Source organism: Cavia porcellus, unplaced genomic scaffold (assembly GCF_034190915.1).
Source record: "Cavia porcellus strain 051 isolate PalLab524CR breed Dunkin Hartley unplaced genomic scaffold, mCavPor4.1 scaffold_16, whole genome shotgun sequence".
NCBI lineage: Eukaryota > Metazoa > Chordata > Mammalia > Rodentia > Caviidae > Cavia > Cavia porcellus.
The window spans coordinates 32,756,062-32,778,601 of record NW_026947499.1 but is presented as its reverse complement, the minus strand read 5'-3'; the positions used below and the strand labels follow the sequence as shown (position 1 = coordinate 32,778,601).

At 44.9% G+C, this 22,540-nt stretch overlaps 1 protein-coding gene across 3 annotated transcripts in view; it reads left to right on the top strand.

Annotated features, from left to right (window-relative positions):
- The first annotated feature begins 3,696 nt into the window (after positions 1-3,696).
- The window catches only part of Clcn7 (chloride voltage-gated channel 7), a 31,224-nt gene continuing 12,380 nt past the window's right edge, over positions 3,697-22,540 (top strand). For 2 of the 3 annotated variants that reach the window (XM_023560771.2, XM_003478445.5), the window contains exons 1-9: positions 3,697-3,920; positions 13,399-13,470; positions 18,086-18,157; positions 18,248-18,313; positions 18,784-18,916; positions 19,246-19,355; positions 20,243-20,323; positions 21,970-22,032; positions 22,112-22,195. In XM_023560771.2, the coding sequence (XP_023416539.1) occupies positions 3,783-3,920; positions 13,399-13,470; positions 18,086-18,157; positions 18,248-18,313; positions 18,784-18,916; positions 19,246-19,355; positions 20,243-20,323; positions 21,970-22,032; positions 22,112-22,195 (819 nt within the window). In that variant the 5' untranslated portion in view covers positions 3,697-3,782. The remainder of the gene's footprint in view (positions 3,921-13,398; positions 13,471-18,085; positions 18,158-18,247; positions 18,314-18,783; positions 18,917-19,245; positions 19,356-20,242; positions 20,324-21,969; positions 22,033-22,111; positions 22,196-22,540) is intronic. The other variant, XM_003478446.5, reaches the window with a different exon arrangement.

The following is a 22,540-nucleotide window of genomic DNA, read 5'->3' as shown; positions in this document are numbered from 1 at the left end:
CTACGGGGGTCCTAAAACTTTCTATCCTCCTTCACCCTGACTCCAGGCGTGGACAGTTTCAACTCTGTGGAGGCCTGAGCACCACCCTTCACCCATAAGTAGGTAGCCAGCCAGGGGTACAGAACTGCCCAGCTGCTCTGGTGGTGTTCTGTATTAGTCCCCTGAATCTCTTAGCAGCATATCTCAGATCTCAGTGGATCAATGCTCTGGACCTTTGGCTCATATCAGCCTAGCTGGCCTCTCCCAATACCACCTCTTCATGAGTCAAGGTCAGGGATAAATTTTAGAACTTGAAATCCCTGTGGGCACTATGTAGGGCACGCTTGAATCACTGGCTTCTGCTTCCTTAGGACTGTCTGACTTGTTAGAGGGCCCGTTTCACCTTTTTAGAAAGACATTGTTTATTGAACCTTGTGCCTTTGCACTGAACTACATTCCCAGGCCCTTTTTTGTTTTTTATTTTGAGGCAAGGTCTCACTGGGCAGCCCAGGTGGGATTCAGACTTGCTGTCCTCCTGCCTCAGTCTCCCAAAGTACTGAGATTACAAGTGTGCATATCCCACTCAGCATTTTTTTAGGTGGCTCCTTGCTCATTGCCTGAGGCTGCCCTGGAAATCCTAGACTCAAGTGATCCTCATGCCTCAGCCTCCTAAGTAATTTAGACCACAGGTATTCCCTACTTCACCTGGTTGGGAGCCTTTTCTGCCTCTTCTGATATTTTCTAGAACTCTCTCTCTCTCTCTCTCTCTCTCTCTCTCTCTCTCTCATTTCTCTCTCTCTCTCTCTCTCTCTCTCTTTCTCTCTCTCTCTCTCTCTCTCTGTTTTTTTTTTTTGACACAGGTCCTTTCTGTGTAGTCCAGGCTGGCCTTAAATTCACTATGTAGCCCAGGCTGGCCTCGAACTCATGGTGATCCTCCTGCCTCAGCCTCCCTAATATAATGCTGGGATTATAAGCATGCTTAGCTTTTTAGAACTCTCTTGCTCCATTTCATTTTGCAATTTTTTTGGAGACAGGGTCTCACTATGTAGTTCAGACTGGCCTTGAAGTCACTATGTAGCCCAGGATGGCCTAGAATTTGCAGCACTCTTCCTGTTTCTGCCTCCCAAGTGGTGGGGTCATAGTTATGTGCCAGCATGCTCAGCCTCATTTTCCATTTGAGGAAGGAGTCATCTGACATCTTCCTTTTGGAAAGACTAGTAATCTGATTAATAAATACTTGTAGAGGTACAGATAGGCCCCCAGCTGAGCTCAGTTGTCTTGAGCAGAGAGGTGATGAACTTTGATAGATTTGAGAACTCTTGCTCTCAGATTCAGCTTTGAGATAAAGGTAACAGTAGGCTTTCTCAAGCCTCCACATGCCAGAGAAAAGTCCGCAAGTTGTTATTTCAACTTGTCCCAGCTTTCAGGTGCTTATAATGCCCTGGGGCCACACTGTCAAGGTGTTCACAGCAATATTTAGCTTCGTGTCCCCACTAAAAAGCATTAGGAGCTTGGCAGAAGCAGGCATTACAGTGGGCAGCTGTGTTCAGGAAGTTTCATGGGTTGTGGGGAGACACTCCACATGGGCAGACGCTAGACTAAGGGTGTAGAGTTGTGGTAAATTACCAGTGTCAGGAGGCAGTGCCCAGATGGCATGAGAGGGCCCAGGGAGCAGTGGGGATTTGAGAGACGCAGATGTGGGAAGCCTATCTAGTTTTGGAACTAAGAAGTCTGAACATGCATCAGACATGAATCACCATCCCCACTGCAGTCAGCAGCAAAGTCATATGTCCATTTCGAAGCATAAACCATATCCCTCTAAAGCTACCAAATTCTTCCTTTAACTCATATCTGCTGTGTTCCCCAGTTAAGTAAAACACAATGACCTTGAGTACCCTCCAAGTGAAAGAGTCCTGGCAAGGAGCCATAGGCTGGTTTCTCTTTCTGCACCCACTCAACCCAGCCCACTCATCTTTATATACAGACACTGTTCCTTAAGAGGACAAGTTGAAATCAGGCACAGTGACACCTGCCTATAATCCTCAGTACTCAGTAGTTGAGGCAGGAAGATCTCAAGTTCGAGCTTAGCCTGGGCAACTTCTGAACTTAGTCTTTGCCTTAAAATTTAAAAATACATACATACGACTGGATAGGCAGCTCATTGACATTTGGCTACTATATGTCAAGTCCTTGGGGGCCATTCCTACACTGCACACAAAAAAAGAGAGCACAAGTTAGTTGAATCCCCTACTCTGTCCGGGACTGCCTTTGGGAAATGTTTCCACCTTGCTTGGACAGCCATAAAAATCAGCCATGCACGCAAGCATGACCCTTTATCCTGAGGACTCTTCTTTTCTTTTTTTTTGTACCAGGGATCGAACTCATGACCATGCACTTGCAAGGCAGGCTTATGCCTGCTGAGCTAAATCCCTGGCCTCTGAAGACTCTTTTCATGTTCCTTCCCACATGTCCTGCTATGTCTCATGCCACCTATATCACTTAGCTCTTCTGCCCACCAAGCAGCTTCCCCCAAATCTTAGGCACTCAGAAAAATGAAAACCTTTGATTTGGAAAAATTTCAAATTTAAAAGAGATTGCAAGACAAGTAAATTGTATATTATGTATGTGTGTGTTTGTCTCTCTCTCTCTCTCTCTCTCTCTCTATATATATATATATATATATATCCTAGAGTTATCAAATGTTAAATCTATCTATCAGTCCCATGTAGTTCTGGAGGTTGAACCCAGGACCTTTGCATTGTTCTACACCCCCTCTTTTTTTCTTTCTTTCTTTTTCTTTTTTTTTTTTTTTTTTTTGTCTTTTTCTTTTTATCAGTACCGGGGATCGAACTCACGACTGCCTGCTTGCAAGGCAGATGCTTATGTGCTGAGCTAAATCTCCAGCCCCCCCCCCCCCGCCTCTTTTTTGAGCCGAGGTCTCACTGTAGTTCAGGCTGACCTTGAACTCACTATGTAGTTCCAAGTTGGCTTCAAACTCAAAGCAATCTTCCTGCCTTGGTTGCTCCAATGTTGGAATTACAGCTGAGTGCCACCATGGCTGGTTTATTCTAAGTCTTTTTTTTTTTTTTTTTTTTTTGGTATTTTGAGACAGGGTCTTGTTAAATTGCCCAGGCTGAGTTTGAACTTGCGATCTTCCTATCTCAACCTCCATGAGGTAGGAACCCTACCCTAACCCTAACCCTAACCCTGGTTGTTTGGTTCTGCTTTGAACCTTTCTTTGTTCTTGACATTGGCCTTAGGGATGAGGACTGCTTGGATTTGGTTTATCTGACTTTTCCTTTATGGTGGGACACAGCTAAGTATATGTGTAAGTATAAGTACGTGGCAGAGTGATATAGGGACCTTCTTGGGCCATGCACCAGTACGGATAAGATGCCAGCTCGTCCAGTGGTTCAGGTGAAGTTCACCAGATTTCGCACAGCAAGTTTCCCTTTCCTTCATAATGAGAGTACTCTTCAGAGACTGGGGTGCATGCCGTCCCTGTCAGTCACCACTAGTTAGCTAAACTTACACGAGCCACAGGCCGCGCTCGACTCTACAATGAAGCAAGAACGAGGCCCTTGATGATGGAACCTGGCCCACTTGCCGGAATTCGGCCATCCGAACCACAGCTCCCAAGAGGCCCCGCGCGCACCGCCCTCGGTGGCTACAGTCTCTGGTCACGTGACAGCCGCCTCAAGTCATGTGCCTGCCGGCGCGACGTCATGTGATCGCCGGCGCGGGTCACGAGAACGCACTTGGGGGCGGTGGTGGGTTCCCGCGGAGTCAGTTCGCTGCGGGCCATGGCCAACGTCTCCAAGAAAGTGTCGTGGTCCGGGCGCGACCGCGACGACGAGGAGGCGGCACCGCTCCTGCGGAGGACGGGTCGGCCGGACGACGGGACGCCGCTCCTGAACGGGGCTGGGCCCGCCGCGCGCCAGGTGAGGCCGTCTAGGGGCCCTGGCGCGGGATGGCTTCCAGTCACGCTGAGAACCTAGGTTGGGGAGGGCCATCTGCTGGGTCAGCGGCGGCTAGGTGGCCGGCAGGGTGGGAAACGGGTACGCTGCTCCCTGCCCTGGATAGCCGCGACTGCAGTTTATTTCCTTGCGGTATTCTGAAGAATGACTTCAAAGTGGAGGCTGATAGCCATTTCTCTCTTTAAATTGTAATAAACGCACCAGCAACTGTTTTTGTGTTTTGAATGCCGGGATGTTTTAAAGTTGTTGGCAGAGTTACTCTTTCTGTTGCTGTTTTAGTGAGGTCATTGAGGATGTCCATGCCCCACCTTTCTCTGTGGGAACAGTCTGACACTGAGAGCGATGATAGCTCTGGCAAGTGTTGGGGACTCCGTTTCTTTTAGCACATAATTGAATTTGAAATGTGCAACACTGTAAGTAACAAATCTGATAGGTTGGAATGTGCTCATCAGGCAAAATGCAGTTTGGGTCATTAAAGACATTAAGATTCGGAGAAGAATTTACAGTTTCTTTTATTTTCCCCTAAATCTGACTTGTGTACTCTTAATTGTGAATCAGCGAATTATTCAGGTTGACTGGTCTTGATTTACCTTGTAACTATCTTTTAACTTTTCTACGTTTTAGATTTGTGTATTTAGCACTTGTACGTTTAGAGGTTAGGAAAGACTGAAAAATTAGGCGGTTTTCTACGTCAGTGTGGAGTTGCATGCTAGTAATCCCAGCACGCTGGGAGGTTGAAGAATGAGAATCAAAAGTTCCAGCCAACCTAGGAAGTTAAGCGATTTAGTAAATCCCTGTTTCAAAATATAAAAAAGGATTGGGATATTGTTCAGTGCAGAGGCCCTCGGTTCAATTTCCTGTACCCACCTCCATCAGACTGTCTGTAGAACCGTCTAATTTTTGAGAAATTTCCGGTCCCTTAAAGATGCATTTGACAATGAAAAGCATTTGTCTGCCTTTGCTGTTAGGAAGCAGCTCAGTTCTCTTTGAAGTGACATCCGGTTGCATCCCATGATCTGCAAAAGTGGTCTGAAGTGGGTAATCTAGAGTGGTGGGGCTGTGTCGTTAGATCTTTTCTCCATGGAGTACTTCTGTTTTTTTCCCCCCTGTTTTCAAAGAAATCTGAAGTTCATGAAACAGAAAAGTGGTTTAAGGGCGTGCAAAAAGATTACAAACCTTGACAGAGATTGAGTTTATCTCAGAAGGAAATGGGCATGGGCTTTGTTGCTTTTCTTTGCAAATAGATACAGGAGTTGGCTTTTTTTTTTTAAGAATGTGTTGATTTAGTCCTTTAAATATCACTACAACTTTTTTTGCTTGTTTGAAATTAATGACAATTTATTAGTGGCTCTGAAAAAATAATTGATTGTGTACCTACCATGTGGCCAGTTCCATGTAGTTTGCCTAGGACTCTGAGGTGCACATAGCCTCTGTCTAGACACAGAACCAGCATCCTTTGAGGACTATTTGAGGGGCCTAAAGAGCATGAGAAGTTTCACTGTTATGCAGGGGGGTTTGGGGGTTTTTTTTTTTTTTTTTTTGGTCTTTTTGAGACAGGATCTCACTATGTAGTTCAGAATGGACTTGAATTTACTATGTAGCCTAGCCTGTCCACAAACTTGCAATGGTCCTCCTACCTCAGTTTCCAAGTACTAGGATTACACGCATGCACCACCATGTCTGGTCTGTTACGCAGTTTGAAGAGTGCAAGATCCTCAGGCAGGTGGAGTGACAGCAGAGGCCACGGGAGTGTTTGTATGTGGGATTCTGCAGTATTTGGAATGCAGTCTAGGGTATGTGAGCACATGAGCTGGTTTTGAGTTTAGTTCAGCTCCAGACTAGCACAGTAGAAGCTGAAAACTTGAGCCCTTAGGGATCCTAGGCCTGTTCACTTTGTAGTTAATGCTGGCTTTGAACTCACTATGTAGCCCAGGCTGGCTTTGAACTTGTGTTTATCTTCCTGCTTCAGCCACTTTCCGTCCCCAGTGCTGGGATTATAGCTGAGCCACCCTTCTTGGTAATGTCTTTGCATTTGTATTTATGCATAACTCCTTTAGAAGCTGACTAAATTTCTTGGTTCTGGGTTTTTTAGAATCTGTGGTGGTGGGCCAGCTCAGGCTCAGGGTTCTCTCTTGCTATATTAGACAAGGCCAGAGCCCATTGGAACTAAAACACCAACCTGGGTTACAGCATCTTTGGGAACATTTTGGTGAACTGAGTGTGAGGGCTTGTTCTGGCTCTTTCCTGACCCTTTGGGGTTGTTGCACAATTTCTGGATTTGGACAGTGGCATTGGTGCCATTTCAGCAGGGACAGAGAGACTCAGCACCATGTGGTAGTACCAGGCTGGGCAGTAACTTAATTGTAGCTCAGGCTCTTTAGAGCTCTCTGTGGATCCCATTCCTGTTCTTAGGTCCCTGGGCTAAGCATGGAGGACCATGGGACAGGGTGAGATCAGCTAGCAAGTCATGGTCATGTGTGCAGGCATCATGGAACCTTTCCAGAATTGGTCAAAAGATATGTGTTAGCACCAGGAACAGACTGCTAGGTGGAATAGGGGGCTGAGTATATTTGTAGTATTCTTAAGTGCAAGACAAGGTTGTGCCCACTTTGGGAAGCAGCATCATGTACTTCCAATTGAGGAGGGACCGCAGGTTAGTGTCTAACTTTGTCTTTCCCTGGTAACCTGGAGTCACTGACCACAGCTTGAGGGTGCTGGGTATCTGAGGGTACAGTGAAGCTGTGGGGGAAGGTCCTCTAGTTATCTCTAGAGGTCCTCGAGCTCTGCTTTTTTCCAGGACATGCCCTTCTGGTCCCCAGCCACCTCCCTCAGTATCTCTTACCCAAAACGTGAGTAAGATGAGGTCAGCCAAGGATGTGCCCAACAGAATGCAGAGGACTGAGGGAAACAGCTGGGCCTAGACCTGATCAGAGTATTCTGGGAGGCCTCCTTAGCAGAGACCATAATGCACAGAATGAGATGTATGGATTGTCTGTTGCATACCCAAGACTGCTCCACTGCTACTTGCCCCTCCTTGCTCTTAGCTAATCTGCTTATTGGAGGATCTCTCCCCTCGTGGCCCAAAAGCTGTAGTCTCTCCCTCTTATTCTCCATTGCCTTTGTCAGAGATTATGGTTACCTTTTGTATGTGACCTTGTTTCCTTTGACCATAAGCCACTGGTGGGGTAGCCTGTCTGTCCTCAGTGCTTTGCATAGAACCTCCTATTTGGCAGTTGCTCAGTGAATGTTAGAATGCAGAACAGGCAGTGTGGAACAGCAGACAGTCTTTACAGTTTTCAAAAGTCATTTTAAAAATTGTAAGAGCCAGGAGTGGTGGTGCATGCTTGGAATCCTAGGACTAAGGGAGGCTGAGACGGGAAGATTGAGAGTTTCACTCCCGCCTGGACAATTTTATCAAGACGCTATCTCAAAAAATAAAAAGGGCTGCGGATGTAGCTCAGTGGTAGAGCACCCTTGGGTTCCATCCTCAGTACTGCACCAATAAAAAAAATGTGTTTGGTAAAACTCATGTAACATCTTAGCATCTTAACCATTTTTATGTGCATCCTTCAGTAGTGTGAAGTATATTCTTATTGAGCTGGGTATGTGATACATGCTTTTAAGTCCAGATACTTGGGAGACTAAGGCAGGAGTATCACAGATTCAAGCCCAACATAGACCCTTTCTTAAAATAGAAAGCATAGGGCCTGGAGATAAAGTTCAGTAATAAGGCCATTGGTTCAGTTCCCAGTATGCAAAAAATAAATACATTATTATTGTGTAATCTCCAGAACTTTTTCATTTTGCAAAACTGAAACTGTTCCTACTAAGTAACACTCTACTTCCCTATCCCCCAGCCCCAGGCCATCATGACTCTACTTTCTGTTTTTATAGTACTATACTACCTATCTAATGTAAGTTAATTTTTTTATTAGTGCATGTTTGCAGTACATAATGATTACATTTATTGTGGGGAGTTGGTACATACACATCATACAGTTTGTCTTGTTATTTTCTGCTCCTTCCCTCCCTTACTCCTCCTTCCAACTCTTAGTTCCCATCTCATTTGCAAAAGCTTTATTTTCCCCCCTCAGTTTTTTTTTCCTTGTCTCTTTTCCCCTTTTTTTGTTTTCTTCTCTCTGCGTCCCTTGTTCCCTCATCAGTTTGAAAAAGTTCTCCCTATTTCCTATTTATCTTTTTCTGATTTGCTCTTTATTTTTTATATGTTTTAGTTCCCAAACTTTAGTTAGTATATGTTTTAGTTTCTCAAATAAGAGAAACCATTGTGAAGTATTTGTTCTTTTGCAGTAGGCTTATTTCATTTAGAGAAACGTCTACAATATCTATCCTTGTTGTAGTAAGTGTTGGTGCTTCATAAATAAAACCTGAATAAAATCTGTTGTGCAATAAACCACATTTTGTTTATTCATCCGTGGTTGGATACCCCCTTTTTTTTTTTTTTTTTTTTTGTGCTGGAGATCAAACTCACAACCCCATTTTTGCCAAGCAGGCACTTACACCACTGAGCTAAACCCCAGCCCCAGGATACCCTTCTTTCTTCCACATTAAAGGCATTATACTGATGCAAATATGGGTACAAAATGCTTTTGAGATTTTGCTTTCATTTCTTTTGAATATGTACCCAGATGTACAATTGCCAGATCTCTTTTTTAAAAAATTGGATTATATGGTAGTTCTGGGTTTACAGTTTTAAAGGAGCCACCAGATTGTCTTCCATGGTGGCTGCACCATTTTACATTCCCACCAACAGTATTCAGTGTTCCAGTTTTGTTGCTTCCTTGCCCACGCTTATCTTTTTTCTCTTGTAATGCCCATTCCAATGAAAGCAAGGTGGTCTTGAGGGTCTCATTCATGTGCGTGTCTATTGGCCATTTGTATGTCTATTTTTGATACAAATCTGTTTCAGTCCTTTGCTCTTGTTTTTTCCTTTTTTTTTTTTTTTTAAATCTGTACCAGGGGTTGAACTGTCGACCTTGTGCCTGCAAGGTAGGTGCTTATGTTGCTGAGCTAAATCTCCAGCCCTTTTTGCTCTTGTTTTAACTGGGGAGGTTTGGTTTTTGATTGAGTCATGGAAATTCTTTATATAGTTTGCCTGTTAGTCCCTCATTGGATACTGTGATTTGCAGGTAGCTTTTCCCGTTTTGGAAATTGATGTTTGTTTTTGGTATTAGGAATCAACTCAGAACCTTGAGTTAAATCCCTAGCCCTGATGTTTCTTTTAACATGCAGGAGTTTTTGATACTAGTTTCAAATAATTGTGGATTCCAGGACGTTGTAAAACTGGTATAGAGCAGTTCTATGAACCCCTCATCCAGTTTCCCCAGCAGTGGTATCTTGTATAATTGTAGCTCAATGCTGATCTAGGAGTTTGCCAGCCATATGCCACTGGGCTTACAGATCCGAGTAAGTCCTCCATCATAGGTGTGTCTCCCTGAAGATCACCCAGGTCCCATCTTTTCATAGTCAAGTCCATTCCTAAGCCCACTGCAGTCCATTCCTTGCTAAGGAAGGAAACACCTATGCTCCTCAGTCTGCTGAGAAAGTGGCAGCAGTAAGAGTGGGGCTGGCCTCCTGGATTGTCACGCTGTTGCAAATCCTGTCAGCTTTTGTTTGATGGTATATTTCTGGGTCTGCCCATGCTGGGAGACAGTGCTCTCACAGGTGGGGACTACTGCACACCTGGTGCCCTCCCAGGCCTGGGGCTTAGGACATATCTTCCTGAGAGTGAGTACTCTCACCTAACCCTGCCTGCCTAGCACCCACACCTCTTCTGGAAACTACTGAAACCTTCCAGAAAAGTGTCTTCTGAGTTGGTGCCCATGGTGCTTTGGGCTGGTGCTGACAGCCCCTGGTATGTCCAGCTAACAACAGTAGTGGGTGGATCCTGCAGCTAGCCTGCCTGTGTCTGTGCTGCCCAGTGGCCATGTATGCAGAAGCTGGGTTTCATAGATATTATTAGTTAAAATGAGATCATATCAATCAATGAAATTGAAAACCTATCAACAAAGAAAAGCCCCTGATGGATTCACTGTTAAACTGTACAAAAATTTAAAGACGATCTAACACCATTACTTTGCTCAAGCTCTTTAATGAAATTAAAAGGGAAGAATACTCCCAAATTCATTCCTGAAAGCAAGCATTACCTGGATAATAAAACCAGGAAAGACCCAACTAGGAAAGAGAATTGCAGACCAATTTCTGTGATGAACATAGATGCAGAAATCCTCAATAAGATACTGGCAAATAAAATACAGCAAGTCATCAAGATTATGCACCATGATGAAGTGGGATTCATCCCAGGGATGCAGGGATGATTCAACATAAGTAAATCAATAAATGTAATATACCATATTAACAGAGCCAAGGTCAAAAATCATATGATCATCTCAAGAGATGCAGAAAAAGCTTTTAACAAAGTCCAGTACCCATTCATGATTTTAAAAAAACCCTACAGGAAATGGGAGTAAATGGTCTTTATCTCAATCTGATAAAAGACATCTATGACAAACCAACAGCCACCATCATACTAAATGGACAAAAACTGAAAGCTTTCACTCTAAAATCAAAAACAAGACAAGGATATGTACTATCACCACTCCTATTCAATATAGTTCTGGAAACTTTAGCCAGATCAGTTAGATAAGAGAAATAAAAAGAATAAAGGTAGGGAAAGAAGAAGTTAAACTCGTTATTTTCAGATGACATGGTACTGTACATAGAAGATCCCCAAAATACCACTAAAAACTTGGTAGATTTAATAAGCAAATTTAGTAACATAATGGGATACAAAGTCAACACTCAAAAATCAGTAGCCTTCCTGTACACAAATAAACTCACTGAGAAAGAAATCAGGGAAACACCACCTTTCACAATAGTTAAAAATGAGATCAAACCAAGTGCAAGTGTGGTGGTCCCACCTGTAATCCTTCTACTTGAGAAGTAGAAGCAACAGGATATCTGCAAATTCAAGTCAGCCTGGGCTAATTGTGAGTTCAAGGCCAGCCTGAACTACCTGGTAAGAGACCTGTCTCAAAAGTAAATACATAAATGAAATCTTCCTGGATCAGAGAGGCTTCCTTACTACAGCTGGTGTCCTCCGAAGCTGAAAATTTGGATAGAATGATATACACAGGAGAGGCTCTGTGAGGAAAGAAGCAGAGACTTGAGTTATGTGGCCACAAACCAAAGACATCAGGACCCGGAAGAGGCAAGAGGACCCTTTCCCAGAACCATGAGAGGGAGTGTAGTTTTGTATAACTAGATTTTGAACATCTCTAACACTGAGAGGAGTACATCCTGTTGTTTTTAACACCTATCTTATAATTGGTTAGGGCAGCCGCAAGAGACTAGTGCACTCCAACAGAATTGGCCAGTGTCCCCAAGGCCCTCTGTACCCCACCTTGTCCCATGAGTCACTCCTCATAGTAAATGACTAAGTTAATTTGACAAAGCTTTGCACAAGTGGGGTCATACAGTGCACTCACACTGTCCTGTGAGTGGCTTCTGTGGCTCATGTGCCCCTGGAGTGTTGTGGGTAGCAGTAACTTGTGTGATCTTCCACCTTTTATGTGGCTACAGATAGGATAGAGGACCCCTGTTAGGTTTGTGTTGCAGAAAAACAAGTACTTTTTTTTTCTTTAAAGTGTGGGAAGGCCGGGATGTGTCCGGCCAGGTGACCCTCCTCCTCTGAGAAATAGTTTGCATCAGTTCTCTTGCCTCCTCTGGTTGCCTTCCACCTGAGACTTGGGACCGAGGCTACAGAACCAGCCCACAAGCTTATGTTCTGGTGAAGGTTGAAGCCTGTGCATTAGGCATACATATGAGTGTGAACCTGTATCCATATATGCGCAAGAAGAGGAAGGACAAACCACCTGAGCACCCTGCCCACTGTGCCCTGGCCCTATGTTACCCCATATAATAAATCCAGTCAGCACCTTGGATTTCATCTCTGACAGGGCAGTGAGAGGACGCCGGGTATGTAGCAGTTGACAGCCATGTGTACAAGCCTGTGGAGGCTGAGGAGACACCTGAAGTCTCTCAGTCTCTCTTCAGCTTACCTGCAGATGGAGAGTCCCTTGACCGTGGTCTCGAGGAGTTGGAAGCCACCTATCAATCTACAGTACCAGTCATTGTGCCTATGTGGGTCTTGGTGACCAGGGTTCAGAAGCCCCTGGAATATGGTAGGGGGAGTGTATCCCTTAGAGGGCAGTGGGCTGGAATGATCAAGGTCTCCAGCTCATTGATAATGTAGTTTAAGGGGCAAGCTCTCCAGAGAAGGCAGGAAATACCCCTCTCTCCCCTGGGGCTCGGACAGACCTCAGGTCCAGAAGTCTCCTCTCCTGCCACTCTCATTTCCTTACCTGTTGGCTATGTTGAGATTACCACCTGGAATGGGCAAAGGTTGAAAATGAATTGAGCTCTGTGCTGCCCACAGACCTTGGTCTTTTTTCTGTCCCCACTACAGCTTATTGGGCCCTGGTGTCTGCTGGATTTTGTGTTACCAAAAAGCATAAGGCTTCTGGATGAACCTTTGTGAGGGAGGGCTAGTCCTGGAAGCAGTAAAGATATCAGAGACTAGATGAAGGTATGTCAGTGGCCAGGATAGAGTGGAGGAGATAGCTGTGGTGTTGATCCACCAATTGCTAGGCATAGCCCCTGAGCACCCTCCATTTCTGGATGCTTTGTTTCCTTGATTGAGACTACTTACTTTCTAACACAGACCACAGGTTGCCTGTGGTGGGTGTCGCCCTCAGCTGAGAACAGACCCTTCTCTGCCCTGTCCTAACCACCATTTTGTAAAGACTCAGCAAGTAGTTATAGTTGAGTAGAACTAGTAAGATGATCTCTTTGTGTAGAGAACATTATGCACAGAAGTCCTCATCCCTTTGTACAGCCCCCTCCCTGCAGGTGTAGTCCAGCCAGGAGGGGCTTTTGAGTGGAGTAGGGGCTCACAAAGTCAGGAAGTGTCACAACAAAGGGTGCTAGCTGCTATGTACCCTGGGGCTGACTGTCCTGTTGGGAGTGTTGTGGGTAGCAGTAACTTGTGTGATCTTCCACCTTTTATGTGGCTACAGATAGGATAGAAGCCAGGGGAGGCACAGGAGAGCTGTGCTGGACATTATCTTGTAGAGAACCAGTGGTAGTTAAGGAAAGGGCAAGCTCAGTGACAGGCAATCATGGCTTGTTTGGCATGCTCCAGCCCTTCATCTTGCATGTCATGTTTGAATAGGTGAATAGAGAGCTGGGATGAGAAAGGCCTGCGCCTTGTCCATATGGGACTGATCAGTGATGACTGTGGAGGCCCAGGGTCAAACCTGGATTCTGGCGCCCAGGGAAGTCAGCACAGGATGGGGGGATGAGATTGGGCAGCACATCCCATTCCTACATCTACGTGCCATCGTGACCTTTCTTCTGCTTTTAGTTGCGTCATTCGGCATCTTTCCAAGTCGGTCAGATGAGTGGTATGGAGGTGGATGAGGAGCTCCTGGATCCGGTGAGTGGCAGTGTATTCCCTGCTGCTATCCCTGCTTCCGCAGAGCTGTGTCCTCACAGAAAGCAGATGGTGAATGCCTAGCCAGAAGACAGTGGGAATAGGAGGTGCTGTGCAGGTGCTTCAGGTAGTGTGGCCAGTAGATAGCAGGCTCTAAAGACTGAAGACACTGCTTTCAAGGGGACATGGCCCCTGAGGCTAGGTAGATGAGCTGTTGCCAGATGAGCAGAGATGAGTGAAAGCTCTGTTGGGAGGACAATCGTGCAACACAATAGTACCAGGCTGGACTAAGTATGATATGAGGGGAAGATGAGGGTAGAATCTCAGCGGTGAGAAATCCTCAGAGAGTATGAAGGGTGGCCATGTCTTCTGGCTCCAGGATGGATACTGGTTTCTTCCAAAAGATGACTTGTTTAGCTCTTGTGCTGAGTGGGCCTTCTTCTGACCAGCAGTTGCCATGGGAATGTTTTCTGAGCCCTTTCCTCAAACAGCATTTTATCCCTTCCTAGTGGGATCTGTCTGACTTGATTTGTTCCTGATAGCAGTGATGCTAAGGTCCTCCTGTGCTATTGCCATTGGTATATTGTTTTTGCAGAACCACGTGTTTAGGCCCTTGCATTCTCCTCCCCCTCCCCCTTCCTTTTGCATTGCAAGGGATTGAACCCAAGGCCTACCACGTACTAGGCAAATGTGCTACCACTGGGCTACATCTCTAGCCCGTTTTTATTTTTGTATTTTTAGGCAGACTCTCAGTAAGTTTCAGAGTTGGTAAGACTAGGTTGGATATTACAGTCCTTTTGCTTCACCACTCCCTGAATGCTGGGGTTACAGACATGTACCACAAGTACCACTAGGTTGTTTTTTAATAAGTGAGTTTCAGGAGTTCTTTATATATATTCTTCACGCAAGTACGTCGTCAGATACATGATTTGCAAAAACTTTCTCCCCTCAGTGGATTTTCTTTTTGTTTTTTGGTGATGTCCTCCTTTGATGCACAACTGTTGTTTTGTCTTATAAAATAGGGTCTTGCTCTCAGGCTGAATTTAAACTCACTAGGTAGCCCAGGCTGCGCCAAATTTGTGATCTTCCTATCTCAGTCTTCCAATTGCTGGAATTACAGGTGTGCACCACCATACCTGGCTAACATTTTTTGTTTTGATGAAGTACTATTTTCCTTTTGTTGTTGTTGCTTATACTTTTGATATCATAATTAAGCTATTGTCTAATCCAAGCTCATCATGACATCCATTTTTTCTAAGAGTATTAGATCTCTGATCCATTTCATATTAATTTTTTTCATATAGTATGAGGCAAGGGTCCAACTTCATTTTCTTTCTTGTGGTTGTCATTCTACTGACACCATTTGTTAGAAAGACTGTTTCCCTATTGAACTGTCTTGACTCCATTGTTCAAAATCAATTACCCATAATTTTTTGGAATTTATTTCTAAACTCAGTTCCATTCATCTAAAAGTTTCTCTTTGTGCCAGCACCTGACTCTCTTGGTTACTGTAGCTATGTAGTGAATTGTAAAACTGGGAAATGTGAATTTTCCAACTTTGTTGTTCTTTTTCAAGACTGACTCTGTCCATAAACTTTAGGATCAACTTGTTAGTTTCTTTGAAAAAAGCCAGTGGAGGCTGGGCGTGGTGGCTCGTGCCTATAATCCCAGTGCTCAGGAGGCTGAGGCAGGAGTATCATTGCAAATTTGAGACCAGTCAAGGCTACAAAATGAGCTCAAGGTCAGCCTGAACTGCATAGAGAGACCCTGTCTCAAAAAGACAAAGAAAAAAAAAAGAAAAAAGCCAGTGGAAATTTAGATAGAGATTGAAATTAGATGAAAAATCTGAACAGTAGTAATTTTTTTGATCTTTGGACACAGGATCTCTTTCCATTTATTTAAGTCTTCAATTACTTTCAACAGTGTTAAGTAGTTTTCATTGTATAAAAATTAGACTTTTTTATTAAATTTATTTTAGAAGTAAATTTTAGGGATTGAACCCAGAGCCTTTGCCCTGAGGTATATCCCAGCCCTTTTTAACTTTTTTTTTAATATATTTTTTTATTTTGAGACAAGGTCTAAGTTACTAAGTCCCAGGCTAGATTCAAATCTGTTAATGAACCTGTCTCAACCTCCCAGAGTGCTGAGATTTAATTTTGCTGTCTTTCTTTTAAAAAAAAAATTTTTTTTTTGAGACAAGGCCCAGTAGCTGTAATGAGAGACCACTGCGCCCTGCTCATGCTTTATTTTTTCATTACTACAGATTTTTTTCTTATTTTCATTTTCAGTTTGTTTGCTGAAAGTATATAGAAGTACAGTTGATTTTTGTGTCCTACAGTCTTCCTAAGTATGTTTATTCTAGTAGTTTTTTTGGTATGTTTGTTAAAATTTTCTGTACACAAGATCATGACATCTAGCCAGGGCACACAGTAGCATAAGTGCCTGCCTGGCAAGCGCAAGGTCATGAGTTTGATCACTGGTGCCAAAAAAAAAGATCATGATATCTCCATGTAGAGACAGTCTCACTTCCTCCTTTCCATTCTGAATGCTTTTTATTCTTTTTTTTATTGCGTATTGGTACAGTTTAAATGTACATAAGTATATTCATCTAAGGAATTTGGACCTGTGTATATATTGATGTCTCTTTTTTCCCAATCTCCTCCCCTTTACCTTTTCCCCTCCTCATTAGCAAAGCTTTGATTCTATTTTACCTTTCTTTTTTTTGGGGGGGGGGATAATGTGTGTCATTTGAGATAGGGTCTCTCCAATATATAGTTTAGGCTAGCCTTGGGTGCACTTTGTAGCCCAGGCTGGTCTCAGACTTCCAGTGATCCTCCTGCCTCTGTCTCCTCGAGTGCTAGGATTATAGGCATGTGCTGCCATGCCAAGCTATCATTTTTTTTTCTTTTCCCTCTTTTTCTCTCCCCTCCCCCTCCCAGTTCCTTTTTTCTTTTGAACAAATTTTTCCTGTTTCACAATTACTGTTATAATTTTGGTCCTTATTTATTCTTTACTTTCTCACACCAGGGAGACAATACAATATTTACATGTGTGTTCAATTTATTTCACTTACGAGTGTGGTTTCAAGATGCAACCATTTACCTAGATATGTCTCAAGCTTATCCTTCTTTATGGCTAAGTAGTACTTTAAAAAACTGTGTTTTATCCATTCCTTGATTGAGGTGCATTTGAATTGTTTCCAAGATTTAGATACTAAAACTATGTTGCTCTAAACACAGATGCCTATATATATCTTTGGTATGATTCTGTGGGTCAAATAGAACCTCTAGTCCTAGTTTTTTGAGGACTCTCCACCCTGATTTCTACAGTGGTAGCACTGGTCTACACACCAACAGTGAAAAATGGTTCCTTTTTCCCCACAGACCCTCTAGCATTTGTTATTGGTTGATTTCTTGATGATAGACACTCTTTCTGGAGTGAGATGGAGTCTCTGTTATTTAAATTTGCATCTCTTGAACGACAAACATTTTTTCATATATTTATTTGCCATTTATATTTCTTCATCTAAGAAGTATGTATTCATCTCAGATGTGCATTTTTGGATTGTGTTTTTAAACTTGGCAGGTCTTGAGCCGGGCATGGTGGCTCACGCCTGTAATCCCAGCATGGAAGGCTGAGGCAGGAGGATCTTTGCAAGTTCGAGACCAGCCTACCCTACAAAGTGGGCCCAAGTCCTGCCTGAACTGCATAGTGAGACTCTGTCTCAAAAAGACCAAAAAAAAAAAAAAAAACTTGGCAGGTCTGATTTTTCAGTTCTTTATATGTTCTAGATATTAGTCTTTTGTCTGAGAAACAACTGGCAAAATTTTTTCCCTACCCTGTGGTTTGTCTTTTCACTCTGTTGGTGATTTATTTTGCTGTTCAAAGCTTTTTAATAGGATGAAATCCCAGTTGTTGATTACTTGTAGTAGTTCCTCTGTGATCAGGGTTTTGTTCGTGAAATCTTTGCCTATACCTGTGTCTTCAAGAGTTTTGCAGCCAGAGATATAGCTTAGCAGCACTCAGGGTCAGGTGTGGTAGGCCAGTGTTTTACCACTGAGCTATATCCCCAGCCCTTTTTACTTTTTATTCTGAGACAGGGTCTTTTAAGTTGCCCAGACTGGGCTCAAACTTGCCATCCTCTTGCTTCAGCCTCTTGACTAGCTAAGGATTATAGACATCTGCCAATGTGCCCAGAGAGGCAAACTCTTTTCTGTTTTATTTTGTTGAGTGTTTTTATTGTAAAGAGATGTTGAATTTTGTTACATCTTGATGTGTATCTGCCTGGACAATCCTGTGCATTTTGTCCTTTGTTCTGTTGATGCTATATGTTACATCAGTTGAGTCTAGAGTATAAACTAACCTTGTACTCCTAGAGTCTCCCTTGGTTCTGGTGTTGCTGGATCCTCTCTGCTCACCTCCTTTTGAGGACTTTTTTGTCTCTAATCATGTGAGGCATTAGTCTACTCTGTGTGTGTGTGTGTGTGTGTGTGTGACAGACAGACAGACAGACTTTGGTATCGGGATAATGTTGGCATCCAGGATGATGGGTTGGCAAGAGGTCCTTATTCTCTTCCCTCATGTGTAAAGTGTGGGACTCTGGCCTTTTCTTCCACAGGAAATGGACCCTTCCCATCCCTTTCCCAAGGAGATCCCTCATAACGAGAAGCTCCTGTCTCTAAAGTATGAGGTAGGCCCTCATTTTCCTGCCCCTGCCTTTTCCAGCCTCCCTCCACCTGTCCTCAGCCAGTAATTGTGGTCCTGTTTTTCTGGTCCACAGAGCTTAGACTATGACAACAGTGAGAACCAACTGTTTTTAGAGGAAGAAAGGCGGATCAACCACATGGTGAGTGAGATGGGTCTGGGCTTTTGTCCTGCTGTCTCCATCTGCCTCCCTACCTGTCCCCAAACCTCCGGCTACTAGAGGTACTTTTGGTTCCTTAGATTGTCTTTGGGACCTTAAGCATGTAACAGTTGAATCCAGATACTAGAAACATTGGGAGAATCTTTCATGGACATTGTAGTTAAAGGCTATTCTTATAGATGTCAGGCATAGTACCCAAAATACCAACAGCTGATTATGAATTTGGGAAGGTCACTTGTCTTCCTCTGAATTGCCCGCTTAAACCCCAAGGTGCTTCTTAGCCCTTTAGACATTAGTTGAGGGCTAAGCTGTTGGCCATTGGCAGCAATTGGCAGGACTCAGGTCCTCATTGGAAAGTACTGTAAGGTAGCAGCCTTGGGAATCCAAGGAGCCACTCTTGGTGGTCCCAGGGTGGGTAATTGTGTATTTTCTAATTATATCTCTTCCTATAGGCCTTCCGAACAGTGGAGATTAAACGCTGGGTCATATGTGCCCTCATCGGGATCCTCACAGGCCTTGTGGCCTGCTTCATTGACATCGTGGTAGAGAACTTGGCCGGCCTGAAGTACAGGCTCATCAAGGACAGTATCCTTTATAGCTGCCCAGCCTGGTGGGTGGGAAATGGGGACCTGCAGGAGAGCCCAAGTGCCTGCCCTTGTGGGTAGGCCTAGTTCTGCTGGGACACATCCTGCTCACTGAGCTTGGTGAAACAGTAACCCAGGGGAGGGCTGTATCCCTGTCTTAAGTGATTGAGATGTCTCTGAGCTATTGAGTAGTGCTATGCTATGCTGGGCAACTGGGTCAATACTAGTCTGTGCTGGCTCAGCCACTGCAGAGGGGAAGTAGGCTGATATGGGCTTGGGCATAGGCCTGAGCCTGAGTGGTGCCACTGCCTGTCCTTGACAAGCCTGCAGATATCGACAAGTTTACAGAGAAGGGTGGACTGTCTTTCTCCCTCCTTCTATGGGCCACACTGAACTCTGCATTTGTGCTCGTCGGCTCCGTGATTGTGGCCTTTATAGAGGTAAAGCAGCTATGGCAGAGGCCAGTGTTTTAAGCTCAGGGTGGTCATGGGATCTCAGCAAAAATAGATGGAGAGCCCTCTAGCTCATCCCTCACAAGTGTCCTGGGCTGCTGGGTGAAAATCACATTGTAGTTTTGTGTTGAATTGTGTGGCACAGACAAGAAACTTCAGTAAAAGCTAAAAAGGTAGGGTTGCCTCTCTGTAAACCCTAGATGGTGTCACTCCCCCACCAGCTACACAGGCCTGTGCCCACCCCTACCTTTCTCCCGCTGCCACACAGGTACACTGTGCCTGTGCTGTGCTTACATGTAGCAGAATGTACCCTAGACATTGATACTGCTTACCAGGCCCCAGGAGTGAGGTTGACTCACCCAAGCCAGAGAATCAGGACCACCCCTCCCCGGTGGAACCTTGTATCCCCACTTGAGGGGGGGTGGACCCTGTGGGGCACTTTGCATCCCGTGGCTTTTCCCTGGGGTCTCTCTTTCCATAGGCCCCTCTTTGCTCCTTGTCCTTGTCATGGGAAGATAGAATAAGGAAGAGGCAGCATCAAGAACCTTCTGTTGGGTGCAGAGCAGGGCCCCATGGCACAGGAAGTTTTTGTTCCTTTTGCTGGTATATAATGAGTGGCACGTCCATCCTGGAATGTCCCCCTGTTGCCTGGGAGACACGTGTTTTTACCTGTAGCCTTGACCACATCCTACACAATTAACTCTCAGAGATTCTGTATCTGTATTAACTCTCAGAGGTTCTGTGGAAGACATGAGAATATCTGCCAGCCACCAAGCCCTCATCCCCAGGCCAGGCTCTCCAGGTCTTTCTGGGACTGTGGCTGTGGGAGGAAGGGAGAGTTCTGCCTGCTTAGTGGTGTTTCCCTATTCTTCCAGCCAGTTGCTGCTGGCAGTGGGATCCCCCAGATCAAGTGCTTCCTCAACGGGGTGAAGATCCCCCATGTGGTACGGCTCAAGGTGAGATATAAAACAACTCCAAGTCAGACACAAGGTGCTCTGCTGAGTGTTTGCTGTTTCTGGGGCACATCTTCTGCCCATTGGCTCTTCCATTTCTGTCCTCGGTCCTTTGTGTGCTGGCAGGGTTGTACACAGATGACTGACAGATTTATATAGTAATAAATTGTTTTTGTTTTTTGTTTGTTTTCTTTGCCTTGAGCCCAGGGTCTTTGCATTGAATTAGCTTCCTAGCCCTTTTTTATTTTGAGACAAAATCTCACTCAATTATAGGCATGTATCATCATGCCATGCTTTCCCCTATTTTCAAATTTTTCTTTAATACTCATTATACTTAAGGTCATTGGCAGCATCCAGATTTCATGAGGACTGGGCAGTTATGACATACTCTGCTCACAGCCATTTCTGTCATCTGAACCAGAATGGCAGAAACTGCTTCCTCTCTCTATCGCAGGAGGATGGGTAGGCCTAAGCCTCCTGAATGCTCCCAGGCTTGGTGTTCTGCTATATCCCCTGGGCGCTTCTGTATCCAGTGCTCTGTAGCCAAGGAGGGATCATACTATGGGCAGCTGGAGAACTTTGTGTTTGCTTGCCTCCCTCACCTCCCTGGTCTTAGGGAAGGAAGCAGTAAAGGGGATTGAACGTAGGGCCTTTGCACTGAACTATATTTCTAGCTCTTTTTCATTTATTTTGAAATAGAGTCTCATTAAGTTGAGGTTAGGCGCAAACTTTCCAGTCTTCCTCCCTTAGCTTCCCAGAGTGCTAGGATTATAAGTATGTACCACCACATGCAGCAGAGCCTATGCTTGGCTCTACTTTTGAATAGGGTTGACCTAGTGCTGCTGGGAATAACATGATCTGTTACCTACATATCATATAGGCAAGCTAGCACATTCTACAAAATTTTGCTAAATACTTTTTACTGACTGCTTGACTGGCTGGGTTTGGGAGGCTTCCCTCAGTGTCTTAATTGAACATGAAGCTCTGTTCCCCAATACCACCCTCAATTGTTCAGGGCCTGTGCACTCCATGGGAGGGCAGGTGGATGTGTGAATGGCATGGGTGTCACCCTTGCTAGGCCCAGTGACAGAGTCAGCCTTCTGCCCATAAGTGCCATGAACCCCCAGCAAGTGAGGGAAATTGAAGCCACCAGCCCTCATCTTTTTGGTCACTGGCCTTGTGCAGGGGTGCTGATGCTGAACACATGCTCAGGTGGGGTCACACAGAGAGGATGCAGCAGGGTAGGATACCAGTGGATGTGTAGGTCAAGGCCCCAGGTGGCAGCACACCTTTTGCTGAGAGAGTAGAGGGCATGCACTGGTCTCAGCTGGGGAAAAAGGCAGAAACACAGGCTGTGGCACAGGGTGCAGCTCATCATTGGTATGATGAAGGAAAGACCTAACAGTCACCAGCAGAATGTCCAGGGCCTACCAGGACATGTCCTGAGTGTGTGTTGGGGCTGTGGCTGCTATCCTGATATTAGGGTATGGAAGAAAGCCAGCTGGAAGCCTCTGCCAAGGATTTGCTGTGGCATGGGCCTTCGAGCTTTGTGGTTCTTGTGTCCTTGCATCATGCCACTGAACAAAACTTTGTCATTTGAATGCATGGAGAACATGTGGTCTTTACTCACCTTTTCCATTGTTTTCCAGACGCTAGTGATCAAAGTGTCTGGCGTGATTCTGTCTGTGGTAGGAGGACTGGCAGTTGGAAAGGTAACAGAGTGCCTGTGATGCTGTCCCAGCCTGAGTCCCCATCCCTGGTCTCTGAGTGCTGGTTACTCTGTACTTTCAGGAAGGGCCAATGATCCACTCCGGATCAGTGATTGCTGCTGGGATCTCCCAGGGAAGATCGACATCACTGAAGCGAGATTTCAAGGTGAGCCTTCCCCAGGAGGTAGACTAATCAGTCTACCTGAGCATCCCCTAGAGCTGGGTTCCTAACCTGGGCACAGCTCTTGCCAGGACCTGTTGTGCTGTCTCTCCAGGTGTAGCCAGGGTGAGCCCATCACCTACCCAGTGGGAACCTAGCCAGCCCCCTGACCCATGGCCATGGGTCCTTTACTTCAGTACCACATGGCCTTTCCATGGCTTGTCCTTGATTCTGGTTTCATATGTGTTAAACATTTCTGTCAAAGGGTCTATGCCTCTGACCAACTTGTCATTCATCTGAAGAAGGTTGGAATTATAGGTGCCACTATACACCTACTGATTTTCTGGGTAT